At 42.7% G+C, this 26,439-nt stretch overlaps 1 protein-coding gene and 1 long non-coding RNA gene across 2 annotated transcripts in view; both read left to right on the forward strand.

Moving 5' to 3' along the window:
- The window catches only part of LOC112215641 (sickle tail protein homolog), a 72,845-nt gene extending 62,090 nt beyond the window's left edge, over positions 1 to 10,755 (forward strand). The window contains exons 13-21 of the mRNA XM_042299907.1: positions 67 to 274; positions 438 to 676; positions 1,018 to 1,172; positions 2,137 to 2,191; positions 3,113 to 3,241; positions 4,957 to 5,040; positions 5,410 to 7,152; positions 7,725 to 7,865; positions 9,118 to 10,755. Coding sequence (XP_042155841.1) covers positions 67 to 274; positions 438 to 676; positions 1,018 to 1,172; positions 2,137 to 2,191; positions 3,113 to 3,241; positions 4,957 to 5,040; positions 5,410 to 7,152; positions 7,725 to 7,865; positions 9,118 to 9,654 — 3,291 coding nt within the window. The 3' untranslated portion in view covers positions 9,655 to 10,755. The remainder of the gene's footprint in view (positions 1 to 66; positions 275 to 437; positions 677 to 1,017; positions 1,173 to 2,136; positions 2,192 to 3,112; positions 3,242 to 4,956; positions 5,041 to 5,409; positions 7,153 to 7,724; positions 7,866 to 9,117) is intronic.
- A 3,244-nt stretch (positions 10,756 to 13,999) lies between these two features.
- Positions 14,000 to 25,334, forward strand: LOC112216566. The gene is made up of 3 exons (XR_002948339.2): positions 14,000 to 14,043; positions 20,175 to 20,249; positions 25,226 to 25,334. It is a non-coding gene; the product is annotated as an uncharacterized LOC112216566 (long non-coding RNA).
- Positions 25,335 to 26,439: the final 1,105 nt, after the last annotated feature.

The raw sequence follows: 26,439 nt of genomic DNA on the forward strand, positions 1-26,439 counted from the left end.
TTCCCTCCACTGCTCTCTCTCTCTGTCTCTCTCTCAATCTTCCCTCCTCTCTCTTGCCCTCCACAGGCAGCAGAGAAAGAGTGGGAGGAACGGAGGCAGAACATGGGCCACTATGATGGGAGGGAGTTTGAGAGGATCCTGGATGAGGCCCAGGCCAACATGATGAAGGGCGTCCCCTGCCGGGAGGTGCCGAGCGAGGGGGAGGCCTCTGCAGTTACCCCTGCTGCCCTGGAGGACCAAGTGGATTCCCCCAAGCCTGTGGCACCAACCACGGGTAGGGAGAGTTATTTTACAAAACTACCTGACAAACTCAACATATTCCACTACTATAAAAAATAGTAGTTTTTTTACTTTTTTTTTGTTCTTCAGGAAAATGACCCTTTTGTAATTTTCATGTAGGCCTTATTGTTGACCTTGTGTGTGTTTGTCTATTACAGAAGAGACTCCGCCTGAGCCCAGCTCAGAGAAACCAGCCATAGCCAAGCCTGCTGGTCCTGAGAAACTCCCCAAGCCGGTACTAGAGAAGCCCACAGACAAAGTGGGCAATGTCAGCTTGGAGGCCAGCAAGTCTCCTCCCCCTCCTCCGCCCAGAAAGACCTTCTCCAGCTCTGGAATGACCACCACTCGGTCTGGAGAGGTGGTCTACACCAGCAGGAATGAGTCTGCCTTGGGACAGGTCAGTCCGTCATGTAGTCTAGCTGCAGGCTAGTCTGCGGTCAACTAGCACTGGTCCAGGGCATCACGTGTGGCTTGCAAACACAGAGTTCTGCATCAGCAAGCTGGACGTAACGTTCTGGACCAGAGCGAGTGGTAAACCACAGACATGGCTTCTACGTGACATGGGGAGAGGGGACAGTTTAAGGACAGTTTTATCAAGCAATTTAAAAGCAATATCATTTATATACCTTGGAATGGGCTATGTTGATCTGACTCTTGTGGTAAATAACAGTGATGCTAGTATTTGAGTCATATTAAATGTCGCTATTAACCCACTTCCCCCATTCCCATCTAAACCAGGAGGAAGAGGAGGCTGAGGTCCCAGCTGCCCAGCGCAAACCCACCAAGATCCCCCAGAGACCACGCCTTCCACCCCTGCCCCCGTTCCTGCCTCAGCCATCCACAAGGAGGAGGAGGAGGATGACGAGGGGGACAAAATCATGGCAGAGCTCCAGGTAAGACCCATACATCCAACAGCTGCTGTACATTCACTCCCACACACACATAATTCATACTATACTATACAATACTATATTGATCAAATAGGACCACTGGGAAATACATCCACACCATGACACAATGACTGTTCTATCTCTCCTTCACTATGGGAGTGGGTCCTCTATCCCTTCCTTTCCTGGTGGTTGAGTTACCTTCACTTGGCAGAGGATGGATGCAGTCCTTTACAAAATCAGAATTAGCCATGGTCTTACCCCTAGAACGTTTAACCATTCGGCCACCACAACACTAGGTTAATAGTATACAAGCCGTATCAAACCAGCACCAGGCACAGTGACTTTAGGAGAAGCATTTTCTCCACTTAACTGCCGGGTACTCTACAGTCGTGGCCAAAAGTTTTGAGAATTACACAAATATTAATTTTCACAAAGTCTGCTGCCTTAGTTTGTATGATGGCAATTTGCATATACTCCAGAATGTTATGAAGAGTGATCAGATGAATTTAAATGAATTGCAAAGTCCCTTTTTGCCATGCAAATGAACTGAATCCACAAAAAAAGCATTTCCACTACATTTCAGCCCTGCTACAAAAGGACCAGCTGACATCATGTCAGTGATTCTCTCCTTAACACAGGTGTGAGTGTTAAGGCTGGAGATCACTCTGTCATGCTGATTGAGTTCAAATAACATACTGGAAGCTTCAAAAGGAGGGTGGTGCTTGGAATCATTGTTCTTCCTCTTTCAACCATGGTTACCTGGAAGGAAACACGTGCCATCATTATTGCTTTGCACAAAAAGGGCTTCACAGGCAAGGATATTGCTGCCAGTAAGATTGCACCTAAATCAACCATTTATTGGCTCATCAAGAACTTCAAGGAGAGCGGTTCAATTGTTGTGAAGAAGGCTTCAGGGCGCCCAAGAAAATCCAGCAAGTGCCAGGACCATCTCCTAAAGTTGATTCAGCTGCGGGATCGTGGCACCAACAGTACAGAACTTGCTCAGGAATTACAGCAGGCAGGTGAGGCGAAGGCATTTGGAGGATGGCCTGGTGTCAAGAAAGGCAGCAAAGAAGCCACTTCTCTCCAGGAAAAACTGCTGGGGACTGGGGTAAAGTCATTTTTTCTGATGAATCCCCTTTCCAATTGTTTGGGGCATCCGGAAAAAAGCTTGTCCAGAGAAGACCAGGTGAGCACTACAATCAGTCCTGTGTCATGCCAACAGTAAAGCATCCTGAGACCATTCATGTGTGGGGTTGCTTCTCAGTCAAGGGAGTGGGCTCACTCACAATTTTGCCTAAGAACATAGCCCTGAATAAAGAATGGTACCAACACATCTTCCGAGAGCAACTTCTCCCAACCATCCAGGAAAAGTTTGGTGACGAACAATGCCTTTTCCAGCATGATGGAGCACCTTGCCATAAGGCAAAAGTGATAAATAAGTGGCTCGGGGAACAAAACATTTATATTTTGGGTCCATGGCTAGGAAACTCCCCAGACCTTAATCCCATTGAGAACTTGTGGTCAATCCTCGAGGTGGGTGGACAAACAAAAACCCACAAATTCTGACAAACTCCAAGCATTGATTATGCAAGAATTGGCTGCCATCAGTCAGGCTGTGACCCAGAAGTTAATTAACAGCATGCCAGGACGGATTGCAGAGGTCTTGAAAATCAACTTCATGTAATTGTCAATAAAAGCCTTTGACACTTATGAAATGCTTGTAATTATACCTCAGTATTCCATAGTAACATCTGACAAAAATATCTAAAGACACTGAAGCAGCAAACTTTGTGAAAATTTATATTTGTGTCATTCTCAAAACGTTTGGCCACAACTGTAGGTGTTTCTAATAGACTATCACCTCACAAATGGCAGGTATAGTTACGCTCTGGCCCTCAGGGCCCTACACCCTAATCCCCTAACATATCTTCACTCCCCAGGTCTTCCAGAAGTGCACAGTTAAGGATGTAGGGGTGAAAAGTAGTGTGCTAGAGACACACCCTACTCGAGTTGAGCCCCAGATCAGAGAGCTAAGACCCGGGGCCTTATTGCCCCTCAAAGAGAAAAAGGTAAAGGATGTGGTGCCGTTTAGCCGTCCGCCTAACTGCCTGCTTCTGTCCACTGTGTGACGTCAGCTAACGATTGATGGCTGTACCTTAACCACCTCTGTGCCTTTCACACCTCCCTGCTTCTGCCTCCATCAAGAGATCTGTACTGTAACAACTCCACTACCCAAAATCCCTTCTGATTCTGACTTGTTCTCATTTTTTCCCTTTTTGATTTCAATGGAACTCATGGCTTGGACTTGTTTTTCTCTGACTAAGTCTGCAGAAAATGTCTGGAAAAGTGTAATTGTGTGTATCCAACAAATGAATGGTGTCTTGTTGCTACTGATTTTTGATTGCGTTATGTTTGTCTTGCTTGATCCAATCAATAAACTAATCCTTTATCTTGCATCCAGACCTAATCGAATGGTCTTGTCTGTTTCTTGGGAATAACTGCCCTTTATTTAAATACTAATTTGCTTATAGACTTTGCTATAGGAAAGTACTTTGATTGGCTATTGAGGGGAACAAGGTTTTATTATTTGTTGCCTAGGTTACAGACTTGTTTTTGCAGACTTGGTTTACTTTAGGTCACTGGGACCAATTTCTTTACTTTACTTATTTCTTGGGAATGACACCTTACTATAGTTCTGAATCTCTATATAACTTTAACTCTTATCTTCTAATTAATGTTAATACCCAAACAGATGCCTAATGTGGTTGTTGTCCACAGGAGAACAGGGAACTACGGTGCATACGTTCCACATAGCACCCTATTCGCCTACTTTTGGCCAAAGCCATATTGGCCCGGTTGAAAAGTACACTCTTAGAAAATAAGGTTCTTTCTAGAACCTAAAAGGGTTATTCGGCTGTCCCCATAGGAGCACCATTTAAATAACTGTTTGGTTCCAGGTAGAAACCTATTTGTTTCCATGCACTGTAGAACCCTTTTCCCAGAGGGTTCTACCTGGAACCAAAAGGAGCAGCTGGAGAACTATTTTAGAACCCTTTTTTTTCTAAGAGTGCATGTAGTGCACTACAAAGGGAACGGGGTGTCATTTGGGATGCACTCTTTATCTCATGCTCCTCTCTAACTCGCTCAGAAACCATGTCACAAGATATTGTACGTGGACTGTATGAGAGATCCAGTTATTCTGAGGGTCAGATATGATCTTTTCCTGGTAAACACAATGTTCAGCTCAAACACCAGCAATGCATTGGTCATGTTATTACTGCGTACACATTTTCAGACATACAACTTTGCATTCCACTCACCAAATGGGAATGATTGATTAAACGTTCTTTTAAACCAACAACAAAGTTGAGAATATATAGAAACGTGCAACACTGAACGTCTTATGTTAGCTAGTCTGTTGGTAGAATGGGTGTCAGTCTATACCTCAGATTAGAGTAACTAACCATTTGGTAACTAACAATTTGGGATTGGTAGATCTTTTTTTTTAAACGTTTAAATCAATGATATATAGACTGCTTTGTTGTTGTTTGAATCCGAGATTGTCCCTTTAAAGGTTTTTACATAACAGCCATAACATTCACTTGTGCCTGCATGTATGATCCTATAAGGTATCTAATATGTTATAAGCACATATCTTGAAACTCAATCAAAGTATGCCTTGTAGGACTACTATGCTGTGTTGCATAGTAGAGAGAATCCAAGTTAGAATTCACCCATAGAGTGCAATTGCACAATAATGCTGTCCCTTCACGAACTTTCCTAGCAGAGCTCTGAGAACACTCGTGAGGACAAAGATCCCAACGCGGATGAAAACGGGAACACCACCCCTCTTCGTCAGAGCCCTGGGGTACGAATACCATATTTTCACCGCTAAAACTTCATAGTCAAAATCTCAGGAAATTTACTATGCTAACATTCATCTTGACATCCAAAATTCCAAATGTGCCTTGGAATGTTTACAAATGTCATGTTGTATGGTTATATGGGCCTTATGAAGTCATGTTATATGGGCCTATGAAGTCATGTTGTATGGTTATATAGGCCTATGAAGTCATGTTGTATGGTTTTATGGGCCTTATGAAGGCATGTTGTATGGGCCGTATGAAGCCCAAACGCATGCCTTTACATGTCATGATATATTTTTTCTTATTGATAGGCTTGTCATGTGTTGTAGTTTTTAACATGTACTCTCTCATCCTTCCTTTGCTATTTGCAGGTGATATACTATGTAACTGGGCAGATCTCCAAAGAGCAACCACCACCCCTGGCCCCATTGGAGGAGGCTCCTGAATGCAGAGACAACCCAACACTGTCCCCCTCACAGGTGTCAAATGTGAATGCTAATGACAATTCTCCAAGCCAGCAGCCACAGCAGCCGCAACCGAAACCCCAGCAGTTAGGGCCACCTATATCTCCCAAGCCTCTGTTCTTGAATTGCCCCAGCCCTCTGTCTCAGAAACAGGTGGTGAGCTCAGAGTCGTTGAAGACCAGCCCAGGAGTGGTAGATGGGGTTCTGGAAAGCCCAATGGCCAACACTGTAGATAAGCCTCAGATAAGCACAGTCAAGAGACTTGAGTCTCCAGTCTCCTCAGTCATCCAGGAGTCCAGCATTTCACTTAGAAAGAGTGTTGTGTTGCCTGCTGCATTGCCTAAAGTTTCTCCACCAATCACCATAACAGAGGCTCCTAAGCCAGTGGCGTCGCCCACAGAGAAGGCCCTTAGTGAGGCCACCAATCAACCCAGAGATCAGCCCAGACCCAAGTATGAGGAAGTGGAAGAGGAGGCCTTCCTGAGCCCTGACCTCCCTGGTGAGGAAGGCCCTCCGCCCCCAGACAACATCGCCTTCATGATCACCAACACCAAGGTCCAGGCCCTGTCCTGTGGGGAATACCAGGATCTGGTCAATGCCAAACGGGGAATCCAGACTGTGACTGTGGGGGGGGGGCCTGGGAACCGGGACATGACCCACACTACCCCGGGTGGCGACGGCGGCAGCTCGGTGGGGTCACAGGACGACAGCTTCAACAACAAGAAGCCGGTCATCATCATCTTTGACGAGCCCATGGACATCCGCTCGGCCTACAAGCGCCTGTCTACGGTGTTTGAGTGTGAGGAGGAGCTGGAGAGCATGCTGGCTGCGGAGCGCATAGATGAGGAGGACGAGGAGTTGGAGGAGACATGGGGGAGCAGCGGTGGACTGCAGGTAAAGGTCGGGCCCGAGGGGGGAGAGAGGGCGGCTGGTCCCACGGCCATCAAGGCCCCCAGCGGCGCTCTTTGCTCTTCCAGTACTGACTTGTCGCACTCTTCCTCCTCGTCTGCGGAGCTCGCCGAGTCGTCCAGCAACGGCAAGCCAGACGGGAAGAAGAAGTTCAAGTTCAAGTTTCCCAAGAAGCAGCTGGCCGCTCTGTCGCAAGCCATCCGCACAGGCACCAAGACTGGCAAGAAGACGCTGCAGGTGGTGGTGTACGAGGACGAGGAGGAGTCGGACGGCACGGTCCGACAGCACAAGGAGGCCAAGAGGTTTGAGATCCAAAGCCGCTCCAAACAATCTGTTCTTCCAGCAGACATGTCACCCAAGGCCCAGGCTCCAGCTGTAGTAAGGCGGGAGCATTCAGATTCCCAAGGCAGGACGGACGAGATCCGGAAGAGCACCTACAAGACCCTGGACAGCCTGGAGCAGACCATCAAGCAGCTAGAGACCACCATCAGTGAGATGGGCCCCACAAGGCCCCACCAGGAGGAACCAGCGAGGAGTGCAGCCAGCGTGGAGCCCCAGGCTGGGTGTGTCTCAAGTGGGGAGAGTGAAGGCCTGAAGAGGTCCTTATCACTCCCTTCTAAGAGTTCACTCCCCAAGGTCCCCCAGCCCAATAAGGCCTCCTCTCTGAGGAAGAAGACCAAACCTCAGCTCCTCCCCAGGCCAGCCACCCTACCCATCGCCACCATCACCCCCAGCCAACAGGTCTCTTTCTAAGCTCTTGTCCGTCTGGAGGCTTTGGGTCCCCTTTTTACTCCTCCCTTCACTCCATCCTAACCACTTGGTATTACAAACCAACCACTCATGAATCACTTCCCAGGTGTTTTGGAAATGACAGAGCCCTTCTCTGTTGCTTTCTCCCTCCATGGTCCAATGTTATTGGGGAGTGGCATTTTCAGTGGGTCCGGTCCCCCTGTCTCTCATATCTCTACTTCGATTGGCTGCTCAAACTCTAAAACGGGGTCTCAGCGAGTGGCAGACTTTTAATCAGATAATGACACTCAATGTTGATGACACTTTTGGTTTCTTGAATCTGTTGTCCTTGGACTGCATTAACTGTAGGGTTGTACGTTTTGGTATAGGCTACTACGGTACAGGCGGTGCATGTGCTCTTACTGGTGTTAAGCTTTTAACGATTAGTGGTAATCTTGAACGAACAGGTTTGTGACCTGTCATTGCCTTGCTTCTATCAGTTTGTCATACCTCCAATATGGTGTTCTGTTTTTTTCTTTCTTTTATTTTCTTTCTTGTTTTGTTTCGTTTGGATCCTCTTGCAGAACGCAACCAGTGTCGCTTCCCCATCTAGTCGGATGCCAGTGCCCATGTCTGCGAAGTCCAGGCAGTCGCCAGGGACTACTACTGACAAAGCAGGAAAACAGCAAAAGCTACAGGACAGCGCTCAGAGGCAGTTCCGACAGGTAGTTTTACTATAGGGCCTTACCAGGGACCATAGGGACTAGAGGGAACACACTTGTATAGTGAACAGGGTATAGAAAACAAGAGACCTGTGTTAAGGGAAAAAATATAAAAACAACCAAAGCTGCGAGAGTTGAAGTGTTTTGTTTAAATGGGGTTGAGGTGGCCATTTTGGCTTCTGTTTATGTTCTCTCAATCTGCTCTGACTGAAAGGCATGTTTGACTCTTGACTGTTACCCTTATAACATCACCGTATGCTTCTGCATGGTCCACACTGCTCATGGCGGCTTTTAATGTGTTGGTTACGAGAAAGAGGAAAAAAAGAAAACAGAAAGAAAAATATTCCAGATGCATCCTGTCATCGACTGAGTTCTCCATCACCTCCCCAGTTTCCATCACAGCTGAGTTCCTAAACAGTGTTGCCAACCAACCTCAGGATGCTTTACTAAACCAATATTTCTCATTAGCCACACTCCCTCCTTGCCCACAATGCACCTCTATTAAACCCACACAGTCTACCTGATACGCTCCTTTATTTTCACAACGCAACAGCTACTAAACCACACTTTAATACCCCTCCCTTCTAGCCTGCTGCAACTAGCCTGATCGCTGCATTCACCATTATATTCCAGTTAAACAGAATGGTGCGAATGCAGCAATCAGGCTGGTTCCACCAGGCTGCCTCCGGCCCTCCTCTGAAGGATGCTCTTCTACCACCCACCTCTCCCCATTGCACTTGCAGTACCAGTCAGTGGAATATTCACCCTTACTTCTCCAGATTTGCACTTTTATCTTTCTTACCCTCAAAAATATAAATACTCTTTTATCTAACATACTCCTCTTTCCTCCCCAACCAAGATGTATCTCTGTTTTTTCCCTCGGTTTTTGTCTCCACCTCTCAGACAGCTTGACAATCACTCTTAACACACAGGCATCACCAAGCAGTGCCCGCTCCCCCATCTCAATCTTTCTTCATCCCTCCTTCCATCCTTTCAATCTTTTCTTTCTCCTTTTTAATTAACAGTGTGTTTCTCAGTTACCTCAAGTAACCCAGTAAAAATACATACTGTAGCTAGTTTGAGCCTTTTTGTGTGTCTTTTAGTTCTCTTAGTAGCAATGTTTGTTTTTGTGATTGTCTCTTGTCTATAACTTTAAGTCAATGTTGTCTTGCCTTTTTTTACATTTACATTTGTTACTTTAATAACCAGTTCCCATTTTGACAACCAGTCTTTGTTCTGGCATCTCTGTTTGCAGGCTAACGGAAGCGCTAAAAGAGCAGGGGAGGGTCATAAAACTACTTCCCCTACTATACCTGCCTCTAAAATTCCTGCTTTTTATCCTAGCTCTGCTAAAGGCAGCTCCTCCCAGTCTGCTCCAAACTCAGATGCTACTAACCCTATTACCCTTTTCCCCTCTTCCAACTCCTCCTCTTCCTCCCCCCACACCACCAAGTCCTCCATCCCGTCCCCTCACGCCCCCCGCCACCCTGGCTCAGCCCTTCCCACCTCTTCCCACATCCCCTCCCTCTCTAACGGTTCCTCCCTCAAACTCCCCAAGCCCTCTCACACAGGTAAAGCTCTCTCGTTCTCCTCGCAGACTCAAAACGGCCGAGCACCCTCCTCTTCCTTCTCCTCCTCCTCCCCCTCCCCTCTGTCGCCCACCCCGTTGGGCCCCGGTGTGAAGAGCATCCGCACCATACACACCCCCAGCTTCACCAGCTACAGGCCCCAGAATGGCAGCAGCGGCAAATCCTGCATCCCAACCACCACAGCAGCCAAGGACTCCACTTAATACAGTAGCCCTGTTTGGGTTACTACTCTCTCTATCTCTCTCTCTCCCCCTCTTAGGAGCTAGATTTATTCTGTTGTTTATTGGTTTGTATTTTGTTGTAAAAAGGGTAATGGATGCACTTCCCCAACCATTCATATTTCAATTTGATTTGTCACTGGCATTCTCACACTGATGCTTTGACTTCGTTTTAAGTTGCATTTTCCTTTGGCTGATGCTTTAAACTTGAATCCTGGATTTTAAAAAGGTTTATTAGAGTACTGAGGAAATTATTTTAAAGATAAAAACATTTTAAAAAAGATTTTTCTGACTATCTAAGAAAATACAGTTGATGTTACAATCACTATTACCGTGTAAAAAAAAAAAAAAAAAAGTTTTATTTTTGAAAACTAGAGACTGGATAACCATAGTATATCTTCATCTTACACTATTTCTTGTGTTCTCATTCAGTATAGCCCTTGTAAATGCCTTTTATGAATGTATACTGTAAGTATACAGATGTTTAAAGTGGAATTGCGTTGACCTGACTTCTATTTTGCTAAGACTATTTTCTCATATAGTTATCCATGCACTGCCAATGTATTTTTTTAGGAGATTTATGAGATTTATCAGTTATTTCTGTAGTTATTGTGCCTACTTGCCAAAGTTATGTCATTTCCTGACTGCTTTACTGTAATCATGACATACCAAGTGGAAACTCAACACATACACTCAAGGTGTGATTGATGGCTGACGTCTTTACCTTCAATAGCTTGACTGGAGGTCTATGTTTCCTACGTTGATGTTTATCGATGTCTAAATGTATACAGTACTAAAAACAAAAGAAATTCTCAAAATGCTCTCGCAAGTGTACATAAATGCTTCTAATAAGAACCTTTAGTAGTTTTGTTAACATACCAAAGTTTATTTGTATGCATGCCTTTTAAGATACTTTAGGAGAGTGATTCATGTTAAAAGAAGAATTATGTTTGCACAGATAGATTTTGTAAATATTTGGTTTGCTCTCATTTTTGTAAAGCTTTAAACCATACTGCATAAAAGGTAAAGAATTGTGTTGGACTAAAAACAATAAAGGTCTGCATGCTTGTAATGCATTTAAGTTCACGTTGAGTTCCTCTCCTGTTCTGCTCTCAACTCTGCACACAGTTTCAACCATGTACCAAGCAGAATTGAACTCTGTATTAACAGATTCATTACATTTACTTGACCAGGAGGTGTCGGTGAGTGTCCGGACCACATAATGGCTGCCTTCCAGGCTGACTAAGTTGCAGATGCGAGTCAGATCTCAAAACCTGTGCAAAGGGTCGTATCAGTTAACCACATCATAAGATTTTTGACCTTTGTCAAGCAACAGGAGAGACCAGTTGGAGACAAGGCTATCAGGATGATCATACTCGTCATGGTGAACTTCCTGGTTGCTTTCGTGCCCTATCACGTGAACCGTTCCATCTACATTGAGAGACTCACTCATAGCGACATAGAAACTGCGTCCATTAAGGCTCTGGCACGAGCCAATCGAGTCACTTCCGCACTAACCTGTTTGAGTGGAGTGTTTGATCCTATTATGTATTTCTTTCTGGCAAGGAGTTATCAATGTATACTGCTTCAGCTGTACTGTATAGACAGGGGTGATCTAGTGTCAGGTCCCCCCTGTCCATAATCTTATTCATTATGATTTAAAACAAAAAGGCAAAACGGATCCTAGGTCAGCACTCCTCCTGCTCTGGGACTTGAAAAAGTGTATGCTTGAAGTGATTCAATGACTATATTACAGTGATAATGTTCAGTGTTGAATTCTACGGTATGATAGCATTGTGGTGTTGAGCAATACAGACTTACAGTACATAAGAATGGTTGGCAGGCCTATGGCCCTGTATGAAAATAAAGCTTATTTCTAGGTTGTTTTATCACCTGTGTTATTGTAGGCATAGTATTCTTGTAAATGGTGTGCATACTGTGCATTCGGAAAGTATTCAGACTTGACTTTTTCCACATTTTGTTACGTTACTACCTTGTTCAAAATGGAAGAAATAGTTTTTTCCCCCTCATCGATCGACACACTACCCTATAATGACAAAGCAAACACAGGTTTTTAGCCATTTTTGCAAATGTATAAAAAAATAAAAAGCTGAAAAATAACATCATAAATATTCAGAACCTTTACTTGGTACATTGTTGAAGCACCTTTGGCGCGATTACAGCTTTGATTCTTCTTGGGTATGACGCTATAAGCTTGGCACATGCATTTGGGGAGATTCTCCCATTCTCGTCTGCAGATCCTCCCAATCTCTGTCAGGTTGGATGGGGAGCGTCGCTGTACAGCTATTTTCAAGTCCCTCCAGAGATGTTCGATCGGGTTCAAGTCTGGGCTCTGGCTGGGCCACTCAAGGACATTCAGAGACTTCTCACGAACCCACTCCTGCATTGTCTTGGCTGTGTGCTTAGGGTCGTTGCCCTGTTGGAAGGTGAACCTTCGCCCCAGTCTGAGGTCCTGAGCGCTCTGGAGCAGGTTTTCATCAAGGATCTCTCTATACTTTGCTTTGTTCAATTTTCCCTCGATTCTGACTAGTCTCCTAGTCCCTGCCTCTGAAAAACATCCCCACAGCGTGATGCTGCCACCACCATGCTTCACCGTAGGGATGGTGCCAGGTCTCCTCCAGATGTGACGCGATGTGATGTGGCATTCACTTCAAAGAGTTCAATCTTGGTTTCATCAGACCAGATAATCTTGTTTCTCATGGTCTGAGAGTATTTAAGTGCCTTTTGGCAAACTCCAAGGGGGCAGTCATGTGCTTTTTACTGAGGAGTGGCTTCCGTCTGGCCACTCTACCATGAAGGCCTGATTGGTGGAGTGCTGTAGAGATGGCTGAAGCTCTGTCATAGTGACCATCGGGTTCTTGGTCACCTTCCCTGACCAAGGCCCTTCTCCCCGAGTTCTCAGTTTGGCCGGACGGTCAGCTCTAGGTAGAGACTTGGTAGGTTCCAAACTTCTTCCATTTAATTGTGATGGAGGCAATTCCTTCGACCTCATGGCTTAGATTTTGCTTTGACATGCACTGTCAACTGTGGGACCATATATTTACAGGTGTGTGTGTGTGTGTGTGTGTGTGTGTGTGTGTGTGCATTTCCAAATCATGTTCAATCAATTGAATCTACCACAGGTTGACTCCAATCAAGTTGTACAAACATCTCAAGGATGGTCAATGGATACTGGATGCACCTGACCCCAATTTCAAGTCTCATAGCAAAGAGTGTGAATACTTTTCTGGTTTTATTTTTAATACATTTGCAAAATGTCTAAAAACCTGTTTTCACTTTGTCACTATGGAGAATTGTGTGTAGATTGATGAGGAGAAAATGTATTGAATCAACTTTAGAACAAGGCTGTAACAACAAAATGTGGAAAAAAGTGAATGCACTGGTCATATTATTACTTTTTTTTTTAAATCCAAAATGAATGAAAAACTCATGGCATTGCTTTCTCCCAAATAGTTCAAGTGGGTTTAATAAGTATCCCTTTAAAAGAAACTGTATTTCTTCCGAACGAAAAGCCTCCTTATGTCTTCATCCAGTGAGCACTTCTCTCCTTTAGTTTAAAGGAATGCTCTCAAACAACACAGAGCAGGAGAGGCCTAAAAAGAAGATTGACAAAGGAAAATGTATTTATCAGGTCATATACATCTATTTTCAGGTCATATAAAGCCCAATTCCTGATAAAAACATATCAAGCCACTTCTCTTAAGGTCATTTTAATAGCAGAGCCTGGGCCACTTAGCAGGAGCTATGTTGTTCAAATAAAATGTCTGTTTATAAGTGTTGACAAATGTAATATTTTCTATTGTCTTAACTTCATACGTTAATTCGGTACTGTATTCCATATGCAAAGGAGGTTAAAATAATCTCCAAAGAAGACTGCAAAAAATGAATCCCCATCATCAGAGCTGAATAAAGAAACAAGAACGGCATGATTACTTCCCCTTTCTCTAGGTAGGCTAGTTTGTGTATCTTTTTGTTTGTCAGTGTCGTGTGTGTGTGTATAGGTGGCAGGGAAGTCAGGCGCAGGAGAGTCAAAATGGAGTGTAAATGGAGTCTTTTAATAAATGTCCACGGAACATGCTCCATAACACTAAAAGTACAGACATAAACAAACATGGGTACGAGGACCCGTCGCGCACCAACACAACAAAAAAAACAACACTGACAATAAAACAGAGGGTTAAATACACAACAGGTAATGAATGGGATTGAAAACAGGTGTGTGGGAAGACAAGACAAAACCAATGGAAAATGAAAAATGGATCAATGATGGCTAGAAGACCGGTGACGTCGAACGCCGAGCACCGCCGAACAAGGAGAGGCAACGACTTCGGCAGAAGATTACCTCGCTAAAAGGTGAGCCACTTTCATATGACCAGGTATCCCGAGTTGATCTCAGAGATCTCTATCGCCTCAACCCCGTTATTTAGTATACCCCACTGATCTGTTTGTGTGGTCTTGCCAACTCCTATGGCCATTGTCACGTATGAAAACGACCGTAGGAGTAAGCAAGACGGCAAACAGACAGAACAAGCAACAGTTCTGTTGTTTAATTAAATCTGTTAACCCTGCATTTTGCAGAGTAAGATTATAAATTGATACTGTAGGTTGCATTCTCCTTCATTTTCCCCCACATAAGAAGAGCTGGTTGGCCTCCTCAACCAGCTCTTCTTTTCACGTCTGCGAAACGCAAACTTGGACATTGTGAAAATTCTGTGCAATGTCCAGCCCCCGTTTACTGTGAACACTGAGGTTGTACCCGCTTTAAATTACAGTTTTAAGTGGCCATGTAGGTTACTGTGGCTATTTGATCATAATGTAGGCCTACCAGAGTCACCTACCATCAAAAACAATGGGGAAAATGCATCCCATAAAAAGATTTGGGGTGTACTTTTTTTTTTTTTTAATTCCCCCAATTGGTAGTTAAAGTCTTGTCCCATTGCTGCAACTCCTGTACGGACTCAGGAGAGGCGAAGATCGAAAACCATGCGTCCTCCAAAACACGTCCCACCAAGCCACACTGAACACTTAACCCTGAAGCCAGCCGCACCAATGTGTCGGAGGAAACACCTTACAGAACATCCCAGCCGGCCAAACCCTCCCCTTACCCGGACGACGCTGGGCCAATCGTGTGCTGCCTCATGGGTCTCCCGGTCATGGCCTGCTGCGACACAGCCTGGGATCAAACCCTGATCTGTAGTGATGCCTCTAGCACTGCGATTGCAATGCCTTAGACCGCTGTACCACTCCAGAGGCCTATCCCATAACATTTTAACATGGAAATAGCTGTTCTGTCATTTAACCTACATTAGTAGCCAGTGTGTGGTGTTCAATATAGGTCTACATTCCATGAGACTTTTGAAAAAAAAAACATGCAGGGCTTGACATTAACCTTTAAATCTCAAGTCTATTAAGGCGTATCTTTATGAAACCGTAACAATCTCTAGATGTCCACTTATTCTACTTTATCCTACTTCCCCGCACATGTTTAAGTAAGTACTGTACTTACAGTACTGTGTATACTCATATAAAACATTTTCATATATACATGCATGCTTTCTATGCTCTTTTGTACTTGGATTGTGTTTTTCTTTCTAAATTCTCCTGGAATACTTTCGATAGCTGTTGCGTTGTTACATGCTGACCAGACCGCTCACGTGTGCCATTGCACGCATGTTGATTTTGTCCAGCCACACCAGACGCAGTCAGGACACGCAGTTTATCATATCAACTAAATTAATTTGGGGACAGGTCGAAAAGCATTGGACATGTATGGCAATTTTTCCTGCAACACAAACTCAAAAAAGTTCTGGGACACTGTAAATTCCATGGAGAATAAGAACACCTCCTCCCAGCTGCCCACTGCACTGAGGATAGGAAACACTGTCACCACCGATAAATCCACTATAATTGAGAATTTCAATAAGCATTTTTCTACGGCTGGCCATGCTTTCCACCTGGCTACCCCTACCCCGGTCAACAGCACTGCACCCCCCACAGCAACTCGCCCAAGCTTTCCCCATTTCTCCTTCTCCCAAATCCAGTCAGCTGATGTTGTGAAAGAGCTTCAAAATCTGGACCCCGCCTGTTCAACCTCTCTTTCGTAGAAAAAGGAATCTGGTTGATATCCCTTTCAATGGCCAATAGGGGTGCATAGGAACACAACGGTTTCAAAATAAGAGCTTTGCTAACATAATTGCAAAAACATAATAGCAAAAATTTGGAAAAATTGGGTTTTCTAATGATCAATTAGCCTTTTAAAATGATTAACTTGGATTAGCTAACACAACTTGCCATTGGAACACAGGAGTGATGGTTGCTGATAATGGGCCTCTGTACGCCCATGTAGATATTCCATAAAACATCAGCCGTTTCCAGCTACAATAGTCATTTACAACATGAATAATGTCTACACTGTATTTCTGATCAATTTGATGTTATTTTAATGGCCAGAAAATGTGCTTTTCTTTCAAAAACAAGGACATTTCTAAGTGACCCCAACATTTTGAACGGTAGTGTATATTTTGGGCCGTCATTATTTGGGCCGTATAGGTTAATAAGCCATATCTGTTTATTGTCCAACAACATTTTTAAAATAATCCGTCCACCTTGATGATCTGTTTGGACAATATGCATATCTGGATCAAAATTACTGTTAAGTTCAGTGTTTGAAAAAGGCCAAATCACCTTGAGTAATGTACATACACCCCCCCCACACACACACACACACACCAAATAAAAACATACACACACAAACAATGACTACATATCCTCTGCCCAGACCAGCATGCTCACACCCCCATCCCTAGTGCCTGCATTATTGATTGCCGCGTTGTACCTTTTATTTTTCTCGGTCGCCCATGCCAACTCAATATTTAAATCATAAATCATTTGATTTTTCCATTGATTTTGATTTTTCCATTGATTTTGATTTTTGATTTTTCCATTGCCGCGTTGTACCTTTTATTTTTCTCAGTCGCCCATGCCAACTCAATATTTAAATCATAGATCATTTGATTTTTCCATTGTGTTAATGATGACCGATTGATTGATTTCTACGTTGTTATTATAAGTTTTTTCAAGATGAGTGATGAGAAGAGAATCATCCAGCCCATTGGGTATATCACTACACCCCCATATGCCATGTCTTCAAATATGCAGACAGACGGATTAAAAGTATTTTGTAATACATTGTAATACTTCTGACAGACAACTTTCTAGGTCCACCCATAACTTTTGGACTTGATAGCATTCCCAGAAAGCATGGATTATTGAGTCATTGCTAGTTTGACACTTAAGACATGCCGTTGTGCTGTAGAATTTTTGAATTTTGTCTCTTGTATACTACATTCTATATATTAATTTATAGTGGATTAAGCGTACATTTTCTTGAAATGTAATTTCATTAGTTGTGCTCCAACATTCCCTCCATCTTGTGCTAACATCAGTTATTTTTAAGTCTTCGTTCCAATACGCTCTCTGCAAGGTTTTGTGTATCTTTGCTATCAGATGAACATCCTTTTCTGACTCAAATAAGATTACCTCAAGGTTGCACTGATTGTCCAAAATATTTCAAATCAAAATTTTGTGATATGTAACTTTTAAGTTTGCATGTATTGAAAATATCAGTCCAAAATTGCTTTTTAATTCTGTCATGGAAATAAATGTATTTCCTGTTACCAAATAATTTACGGGTTCTATGCATTTAGTTTTCCATGTGGGCCAATTTATAGGTGCTTTGTTCTATAGCATTGTGTTTTTAGGGCCTGATATTGGTTCTTGTAGAATACATTTAATTTTCCATTATTTCCCAAATACACGTGTGCCAAGCTTGTAGCGTCATACCCAAGAAGATCCAAGGCTGTAATCACAGCCAAAGGTGCTTCAACAAAGTACTGAGTAAAGGGTCTGAATACTTATGTACATACGGTATTTCTTAAATAAAAAAAATTTAAAAACACATTTGCAAAAAAATCTAAACCTGTTTTTGCTATGTCATTATGGGTTATTTTGTGTAGATTGAGGAGGGAAAACATGTATTTAATAAATTTTAGAACAAGGCTGTAACATAACGAAATGTGGAAAAAGGGAAGGGGTCTGAATACTTTCCAAATGCACTGTAAATGTATGTTATAGCATTAGTTGCATGGCTTCGACGACACACTGAGTGTTGGTGTGTATTTAATGTGTGTTTGTGTGTATGTGTGTTCAGTTGACGGGGCATCCAAATGCATTGGGTGCATAACCCATTAGGCCATCCATCCACGCAGCTCAGTTCCGTCAATAAACGAGGGATATTGGTCAAATAAGGCACATTTACGTGTCCTTAAAACATGGCTAGAACTAATTACAAAAACACTATTCCTTGTGTTTCGTTATGGAGCATATGCTCAACTTTATAGCCTTTACTGGTTTTTACTTTCCCGAAAACAATAAATGTCCACCTCACGGTTCAGCTGTCAGAGATTTGCGCACTAAATGCACCAGGGCATTGCATAGGCCTTTAGGCTTAGGTGTCCACTGTATGATATTAATATTTTAAAAAGATATGGCTCTTGTGTCTGCTATCCAGATATAGGCATACAGAAGAATGCTAATTCGTACATTTTCTAGTAGGATATATATATTTTAAAGTATAGGAGTAACTCTGGTAGGCCTAAAGCATTCTTCCTCCCCTCAAGTTCAACTGTCAGAGTCAGTTGGAGCATGCTGGTGTGCACTGTTTTCATGTCATAGGCCTGCAGTGTAATAGGCTAATAGCCACACCACACCAAACCTTCACAAAAGTTTCGACACTTTATTAGGGTAATATAAAAAGTAAGTCAAGGCACTGTTTATAGGGAAAAAACAAGAATATTATATTGCAGAAAACACAACATTACAGCTGGAACTTAATTTGGCCAAAGAAAATGGCTCAACAGAATGAAAGAAACCACTTGCGAACTGGTTTAAACCTTCACAAAACCCGTTTTGCATATTTAAAGAACTGGTTTAGATTAATAAATAGGTCTATAATAACAACAATGACATATACAATAATAATATTGATGAAACAAATGTTTATAAATACAATAAATCAATTAAGTTCCAATAAATTGAGTTCTAAAAGTGCATCCTACCTTGAATAGCGAGTTGCACAGTAGCCTGCATTTGGCCTTGCCAATATTCTTCTCATCTTTGTCCAGTACAATATTAAAAGTTGTCGATATGGAGGACATTTCCCTTGTAGCAGGGCTCCAGGTGAACATTTCCCCCTGGTGGCACTGGTGCCACTACTTTTTTCAGTTGGTGGCACCAACCCCTGATTAGGTCGCCCTGATTTCATTCACAGTGCTTTCTTAAAAAGTGTAATAGACTACAGACGTGGTATTGAAGAAATACGTTGTTTCATACTTTTATGTGGTGATTAAAAGTATTTTTGTGTGCAAAATGTGCACCGCAGTCCAGTGATTGTCATGCATTTTGGGTGGATAATTATGCTATTGTTGTTATATTTTACGGTTAAACTATGGCTCCTGAATTTTCAGATTTTTGTTGTTCAATGGAGATGAACTTGCCTACCTCTTTATGTGCACTAATATCATCAGCACAATTATTTGGGGCTAATTCACCACATGAGGAAGTGAACTCAAAACACATTAGCTAGATCACTAACTCTAAAGATAATACGCACTCATAGTAGCCATGTATTAATCTAATAGTACATTTAATATATATATTTATTTTAATGATCTAATGATGATATATTTTTTGATTAGGCCTACAGTATGCACTCAAATCAATATTAAATATCTTGTTTGTAAAATAGTTGCTATTGAGCTCAAAATGGAGGTTGAACAATACAAAGTATAACTACAGAAACCTGAGAACATCCTCTCTCCATGTATCTAACAGGATAGCTGTGTTTTCCCAGCAATTAGATATTCAAATGCTATACAATCAGAACACTTTTCTTTCCCCGGGAAAGTAGAGAGAGAGAGAGTGGCTCACTTGACACAGCAGCAGGCCCCAGCGAAACAGGTACAGGGGTTGGCAGGCAGACACTTTTATTACAGGGATCATGAGGATAGTGTACTTTACTGTTTGACCAAATCATGGTTTTAGTGTAAGGTGTAAGGTGAATGAATGTGCAGCACCGAGGCAACCAATACATTTTTTAAACTCTTACAGCCAAATCACTTATAGACATACTCTCTAACTTTCGTTTTACTAAAATGTGAAAGGCCTCCATGTTCACGATCAACAGTAGCCTAGGCCAAGGCTCCTCTCTCGCTTTCTACTTCTCATCAGCAGCAGGGCATCCCTGGACAATTTGGCCAACTACACATTTTATTTATTGGCTTTTCATATGTTTTTTGGGACAAAATCTGACAATAACTGGCTAATAGAAACCCTGGTGTGTGGGTTGGTTTCAAGTGAATTTGTCATCTCTGCATGCTGTATTGTCAATCACAAAGCATTATTTCTTACACGTCATCTGTTAACAGGTATGAGCAAGCCAACAAACTGAGGAGAGGTCTGTGAGGATTTGCCAAAAAACTGCCCGCCAGAAAGGCCATATGGTGAGGACACATGAGAGCACTGTGCCGCTCTCTTTCTGCAGTATGGCTTTAGTGTGTGTGGGTGGGTAATGTGTTTGGGAAATTCCTGGAACGGACCATTCTTTCAATTTTCACCTAAAATGACATACCCAAATCTAACTGCCTGTAGCTCAGGACCTAAAGCATGTGCATATCCTTGCTACCATTTGAAAGGAAACACTTTGAAGTTTGTGGGAATGTGAAATTAATGTATGAGAATATAACATAATAGATCTGGTAAAAGATAATACAAACCAAAAAACTTGCATTTTCTATTATTTATTTTTTCCCCATCATCTTTAAATGCAAGAGAAATGCCATACATTAACATAGGATACTAGGTGTAGTTTAGATTTTATCCACATGATGGCAGCAGTGTGTATGTAAAGTTTCAGACTGATCCAGTGAAGAATTAGCTCACTACACAATATTTTGCATTAAGTCTGCCAGGAGTTTGCCCCAATGTGCCAAATTGGTCAATTTATACATGTTCAAGTACATAACTATAGAGAACATACAAAAATGCTATGGTAATAAAACATTTAAGTTTACACACTCCCCGGAATGTCATACATGATGGATCATTAGCTTCCCTACAGAAAATACACCAACTTTCACACATGTAGATGGCCAAGGGTTGGGGGTGTGGAGCCAGAGACAGCGGTGGGATCAAACTGTAGAACCCAGGTCCTACATTTTAATATAAAAATGTATTTTATCAAACAAACTATGTTACATTTTATTTCTGGGACCCTCAGGATGACAAATCAGAGCAAGATTACTGAATGTAAGTACATCATTTACCTAGGTGAATGTATCAAACCAGTTGCTGTGATAAGTGTTTTGTTGTTGTGCACTATCCTCAAAGCATGTTATTTTTTTCCTGTAATAGCTACTGTAAATTAAACAGTGCAGTTAGATTAACAAGAATATAATTTAAGCGCATATCAGATATGTCTATGTCCCGGAAAGTTGTTCAGCAAGATGGCACCGACAGAGATGGTCGACTCGCTTCGAGTCCTTTTTATTTATTTTATTATTTCTTTCATTGTTAGCCCAGAAAATCTTAAGTGTTATTACATACAGCCGGGAAGAACTATCGGATATAAGAGCGACGTCAATTTACCAGGATTACGACCAGGATTACGACTTTCCTGAAGCGGATCCTTTGTTCGGACCACCACCCAGGAATTTGGATCTAATCCCAGAGGCCGACCCAAAACAACGTTGCCGCAGAAGAGGTAGACGGAGCGGCCTCCTGGTCAGACTTCAAAGGCGTGCACACCACCTACTGCTTCCGAGTATATTACTCACCAATGTCCAGTCAACAAGGTGGATGAAATTAGGGCATGGGTTGCCTTCCAGAGAGACATCAGAGATTGTAACATTCTCTGTTTCATGTTGTCAGAGTCAGTACAGCCACTGTGTTTCTTCATGCGTCGCGCCGACAGAAATAAACATCTCTCTGGGAAGAAGGGCGGGGGTGTATGCTTCATTATTAACGACTCATGGTGTAATCATAACAATATACAGTCCTTCTGTTCACCTGACTTAGAATTCCTTACAATCAAATGCTGACCATATAATCTCCCAAGAGAATTCTTGTTGGTTTATGTCACAGCTGTGTATGTCCCCCCTCAAGCAGATACCATGATGGCCCTCAAGGAACTTCACTGGACTCTATGTAAACTGGAAACCATATATCCTGAGGCTGCATTTATTGTAGCTGGGGATTTTAACAAAGCAAATTTCAGAACAAGGCTACCTAACTTATATCAGCATATTGATTGCAGCACTCAAGCGAGCAATACACTGGACCACTGCTATAACTTCAGCGATGCATGCAAGGCCTTCCCCCGCCCTCCCTTTGGAAAATCTGACCACGACTCCATTTTCTCCTACCGTCCTATAGGCAGAAACTCAAACAGGACGTACCCATGACTAGAACCATTCAATGCTGGTCTGACCAATCGGAAGTAACACTTCAAGATTGTTTTGATTATGCGGACTGGGAAATGTTCCGGGCAGCCTTAGAGAATAACATTAATTTATATGCTGACTTGGTGAGGGAGTTTATAAGGAAGTACATTGGAGATGTTGTACCCACTGTGACTATTAAAATCTACCCTAACCAGAAACCGTGGATAGATGGCGGCATTCCCGCAAAACTGAAAGCGCGAACCACCGCATTTAACCATGGAAAGATGACTGGGAATATGGCAGAATATAAACAGTGTTTCCCTCCGCAAAGGCAATTAAACAAGCTAAATCTCGGTATAGGGACAAAGTGGAGTTGCAATTCAATGGCTCAGACACGAGACGTGTTACATTACGGACTACAAAAAGAAAACTGGCCACATCATGAACACCGGTGTCTTGCTTCCAGACAAACTAAACACCTTCTTTGCCCACTTTGAGGATAATACAGTGCCACTGACGCGGCCTGCTTACAAAGGACTGTGGGCCCCCCTTTCCCCCGTGGCCAACGTAAGTAAGACATTTAAACGTGTTAATCTTCGCAAGGCTGCTGATCCAGACGGTATCCCTTGCCGCGTACTCAGAGCATGTGCAGACCAGTTGGCTGGTGTATTTACGGACATATTCAATCACTCCCTATCCCAGTCTGCTGTCCCCACATGCTCCAGGATGGCCACCATTGTTCCTGTACCCAAGAAGGCAAAGATAACTGAACTGAATAACTATCACCCTGTAGCACTCACTTCTGTCATCATGAAGTGCCTTGAGAGACTAGTCAAAGATCATATCACCTCCACCTTACCTGCCACCCTAGACCCACTTCAGTTTGCAAACCACACCAACAGGTCAACAGACGATGCAATCGCCATCACACTGCACACTGCCCTATCCCATCTGGACAAGAGGAATACCTATGTAACAATGCTGTTCATTGACTACAGCTCAGCATTCAACACCATAGTACCCTCCAAGATTATCATTAAGCTTCAGGCACTGGGTCTCAACCCCGCTCCGGGCCGCCCCCAGGTGGTGAAGGTAGGAAACAACATCTCCACTTCTCTGATCCTCAACACTGGGGCCCCACAAGGGTGCGTGCTTAGCTCCCTCCTGTACTCCCTGTTCACACATGACTGCATGGCCATGCACGCCTCCAACTCAATCATCAAGTTTGCAGACTACACAACAGTAGTGGGCTTGATTACCAACAACGACGAGACAGCCTACAGGGAGGAGGTGAGGGCACTCTGAGTGTGTCTCACTCAACGTAAACAAAACGAAGCAGATGATCGTGGACTTCAGAAAACAGCAGACGGAGCACCCCCTTAACCACATCGACGGGACAGTACTGGAGAAGGTGGAAATTTCCTCGGTGTACACATCACAGACAAACTGAAATGGTTCACCCACACATACAGCGTGGTGAAGAAGGCACAACGGCGCCTCTTCAAACTCAGGAGGCTGAAGAAATGTGGCTTGTCACCTAAGACAGGTTGTCAGGACAACCTATTACAGATGCACAATTGAGAGAATCCTGTCGGGCTGTATCACCGCCTGGTACGGCAACTGCACCACCCTCAACCGTAAGGCTCTCCAGAGGGTGAAGCGGCCTGCACAACGCAGCAAACTACCTGCCCTCCAGGACACCTACAGCACCTGAAAATGCTTCTATCTCAAGGTCATCACTAACACAGAGAGGCTGCTGCCTACATACAAACTCAAATCATTGGCCACTTTAATATATGGATCACTATTCACTTTAAATAATGCCACTTTAATAATGCCACATATCTTACATTATTATTCTCATATGTATATACTGTATCTTATACCATTTATTGCATTTTGCCTATGCCGCTCGGGTCGTCGCTCATCCATATATTTATGTACATATTCTTATTCCATCCCTTTAGATTTGTGTGTATTAGGTAGTTGTTGTGGAATTGTTAGATTACTTGTTAGATATTACTGCACTGTCGGAACTAGAAGGATAAGCATTTTGCTACACTCACATTAACATCTGCTAACCATGTGTATGTGACCAATAACATTTGATTTGATTTGAAAGTTGGTTGTTGTATACAATGTTTTCTTGTCCCGGTTTAGGGACACCGATCCTGTACAGAGTGATACTGAGACTCGGTTTTTTCACTTAAAATGTAGTGGAAATTGTTCAAAGTAGTCGTTGTGGATACAGTTGTATGGTTTAACTTTGCAATAATTTTTTTTTTTTGACATACATTTTACATCAGTCTGTTAAACAGCCACCACTAACATTGAGTGGCTACTGCCAACACACTGTCAATGACACTGACTCTACTCCAGCCACTTTAATCATGGGAATTGATGGGAAATGATGTAAATATATCACTAGCCACTTTAAACAATGCTACCTTATATAATGTTACTTACCCTACATTGTTCATCTCATATGCATACGTTGATACTGTACTCTATATCATCGACTGCATCCTTATGTAATACATGTATCACTAGCCACTTTAACTATGCCACTTGGTTTACATACTTATCTCATATGTATATACTGTACTCGATATCATCTACTGTATCTTGCCTATGCTGCTCTGTACCATCACTCATTCATATATCCTTATGTACATATTCTTTATCCCCTTACACTGTGTATGACAGTAGTTTTTTTTGGAATTGTTAGTTAGATTACTTGCTCGTTATTACTGCATTGTCGGAACTAGAAGCACAAGCATTTCGCTACACTCGCATTAACATCTGCTAACCATGTGTATGTGACAAATAAAATTTGATTTGATTTGAAGTGAAAATCTGAGTCTCCGCAATTGCCATATACATGAATAGTGTATTGACTGTGTCTTTCTCTGCAGTATGGCTTCGGTGTGTGTGTGTGTGTGTGTGTGTGTGTGTGTGTGTGTGTGTGTGGGGGGGGTTGGTTGTGTAATGTATATTTTTTAACAATGAATTGACTGTGTGTGTGTCTTTCTGTGCAGTTTGGCTTTACTCTGATCTGTCGGCGGGCCCTCCAGCTAGAGCAGATGATTCTAGGTAAAGACCCAGCAGACTATAGCCTTCAATGCGTCCTCCACTACCTCCTAAACAACCTGGAGTGAGTCTCACACACACACACACACACACACACACACACACACACACACACACACACACACACACACACACACACACACACACACTTACCACTGTAGATCCACAACAATATGTGATTGTTATGATGTTAGATCAGAGAATTTGGTGACAACTTTCTTGAACCCTCAAAATTACATGTGGGTCGTATTCAATAGGTACCAAGTGGAAGAAAATGGATTGAAACGGGGAGGAACTATCTCGTCCAATAAGAAACAATTATTTTGATATGTTTTTCTATGGTGTGCACTAATCAATACAACCCTGTTACATTTTACACTGGGCACAGTTGTCAATTCAACGTCTATTCCACGTTGTTTCAACATAATTTCATTGAAATTACTTGGAAACAACGTTGATTCAACCAATGTGTGCCCAGTGGGTTGATTGTCACATCCCAGCTAGCACATTTGGTTCCTTGGAAGTTGAGGGAATGTGCGTTTTTGGTTTCCAATTGGTTTCCTGACCAGTTAAATTGTATGTTTTTTTAAATGTTCTGAGAACAGAAGTGAAAATTACACCTATTCTTGGAACAAAAATGATTTGGTTGCGAGGAGGTTCTGAGAACATTTTACTATGGTTCCCTGGAAGTTTTCCTAGGAGGTTTTATTAACCTTCGGAGAACAGGAATCATAGGATATTTGAAGGTAATTAAATAATGTTCTGAGAACATGTTTCAATAAGACTGTTAGCTTAGATTGGATGAACCGTTTTGAACTCCAAGCACAAACAGGACACATGGGCTGCGTTTACACAGGCAGACATTTTTTTCATTGTGATCTGACCAATCAGATCAGCTCTGAAAAAGATCTGGGGTGAAAAGACCAATGAGTGAAAAAAAAATATCAGAATTGGGCTGCCTGTGTAACATGGAAATGAATTTGCTGAGGAATTAATCATGCAAACACATTTCTGTTTTATTGTGTCATGACATCAGTGAGATTCAAAATTATGATCTTATATTCTCTATCCATGGAATTAGTCCACTGCGCCACCAGGATGGAGCGAGCATGTCATGTATTTTTTGTTTACATATACAAAGGTGTTCATTTGTGACCCGTTT

Source organism: Oncorhynchus tshawytscha, linkage group LG16 (genome assembly GCF_018296145.1).
Source record: "Oncorhynchus tshawytscha isolate Ot180627B linkage group LG16, Otsh_v2.0, whole genome shotgun sequence".
Classification (NCBI taxonomy): Eukaryota; Metazoa; Chordata; class Actinopteri; order Salmoniformes; family Salmonidae; genus Oncorhynchus; species Oncorhynchus tshawytscha.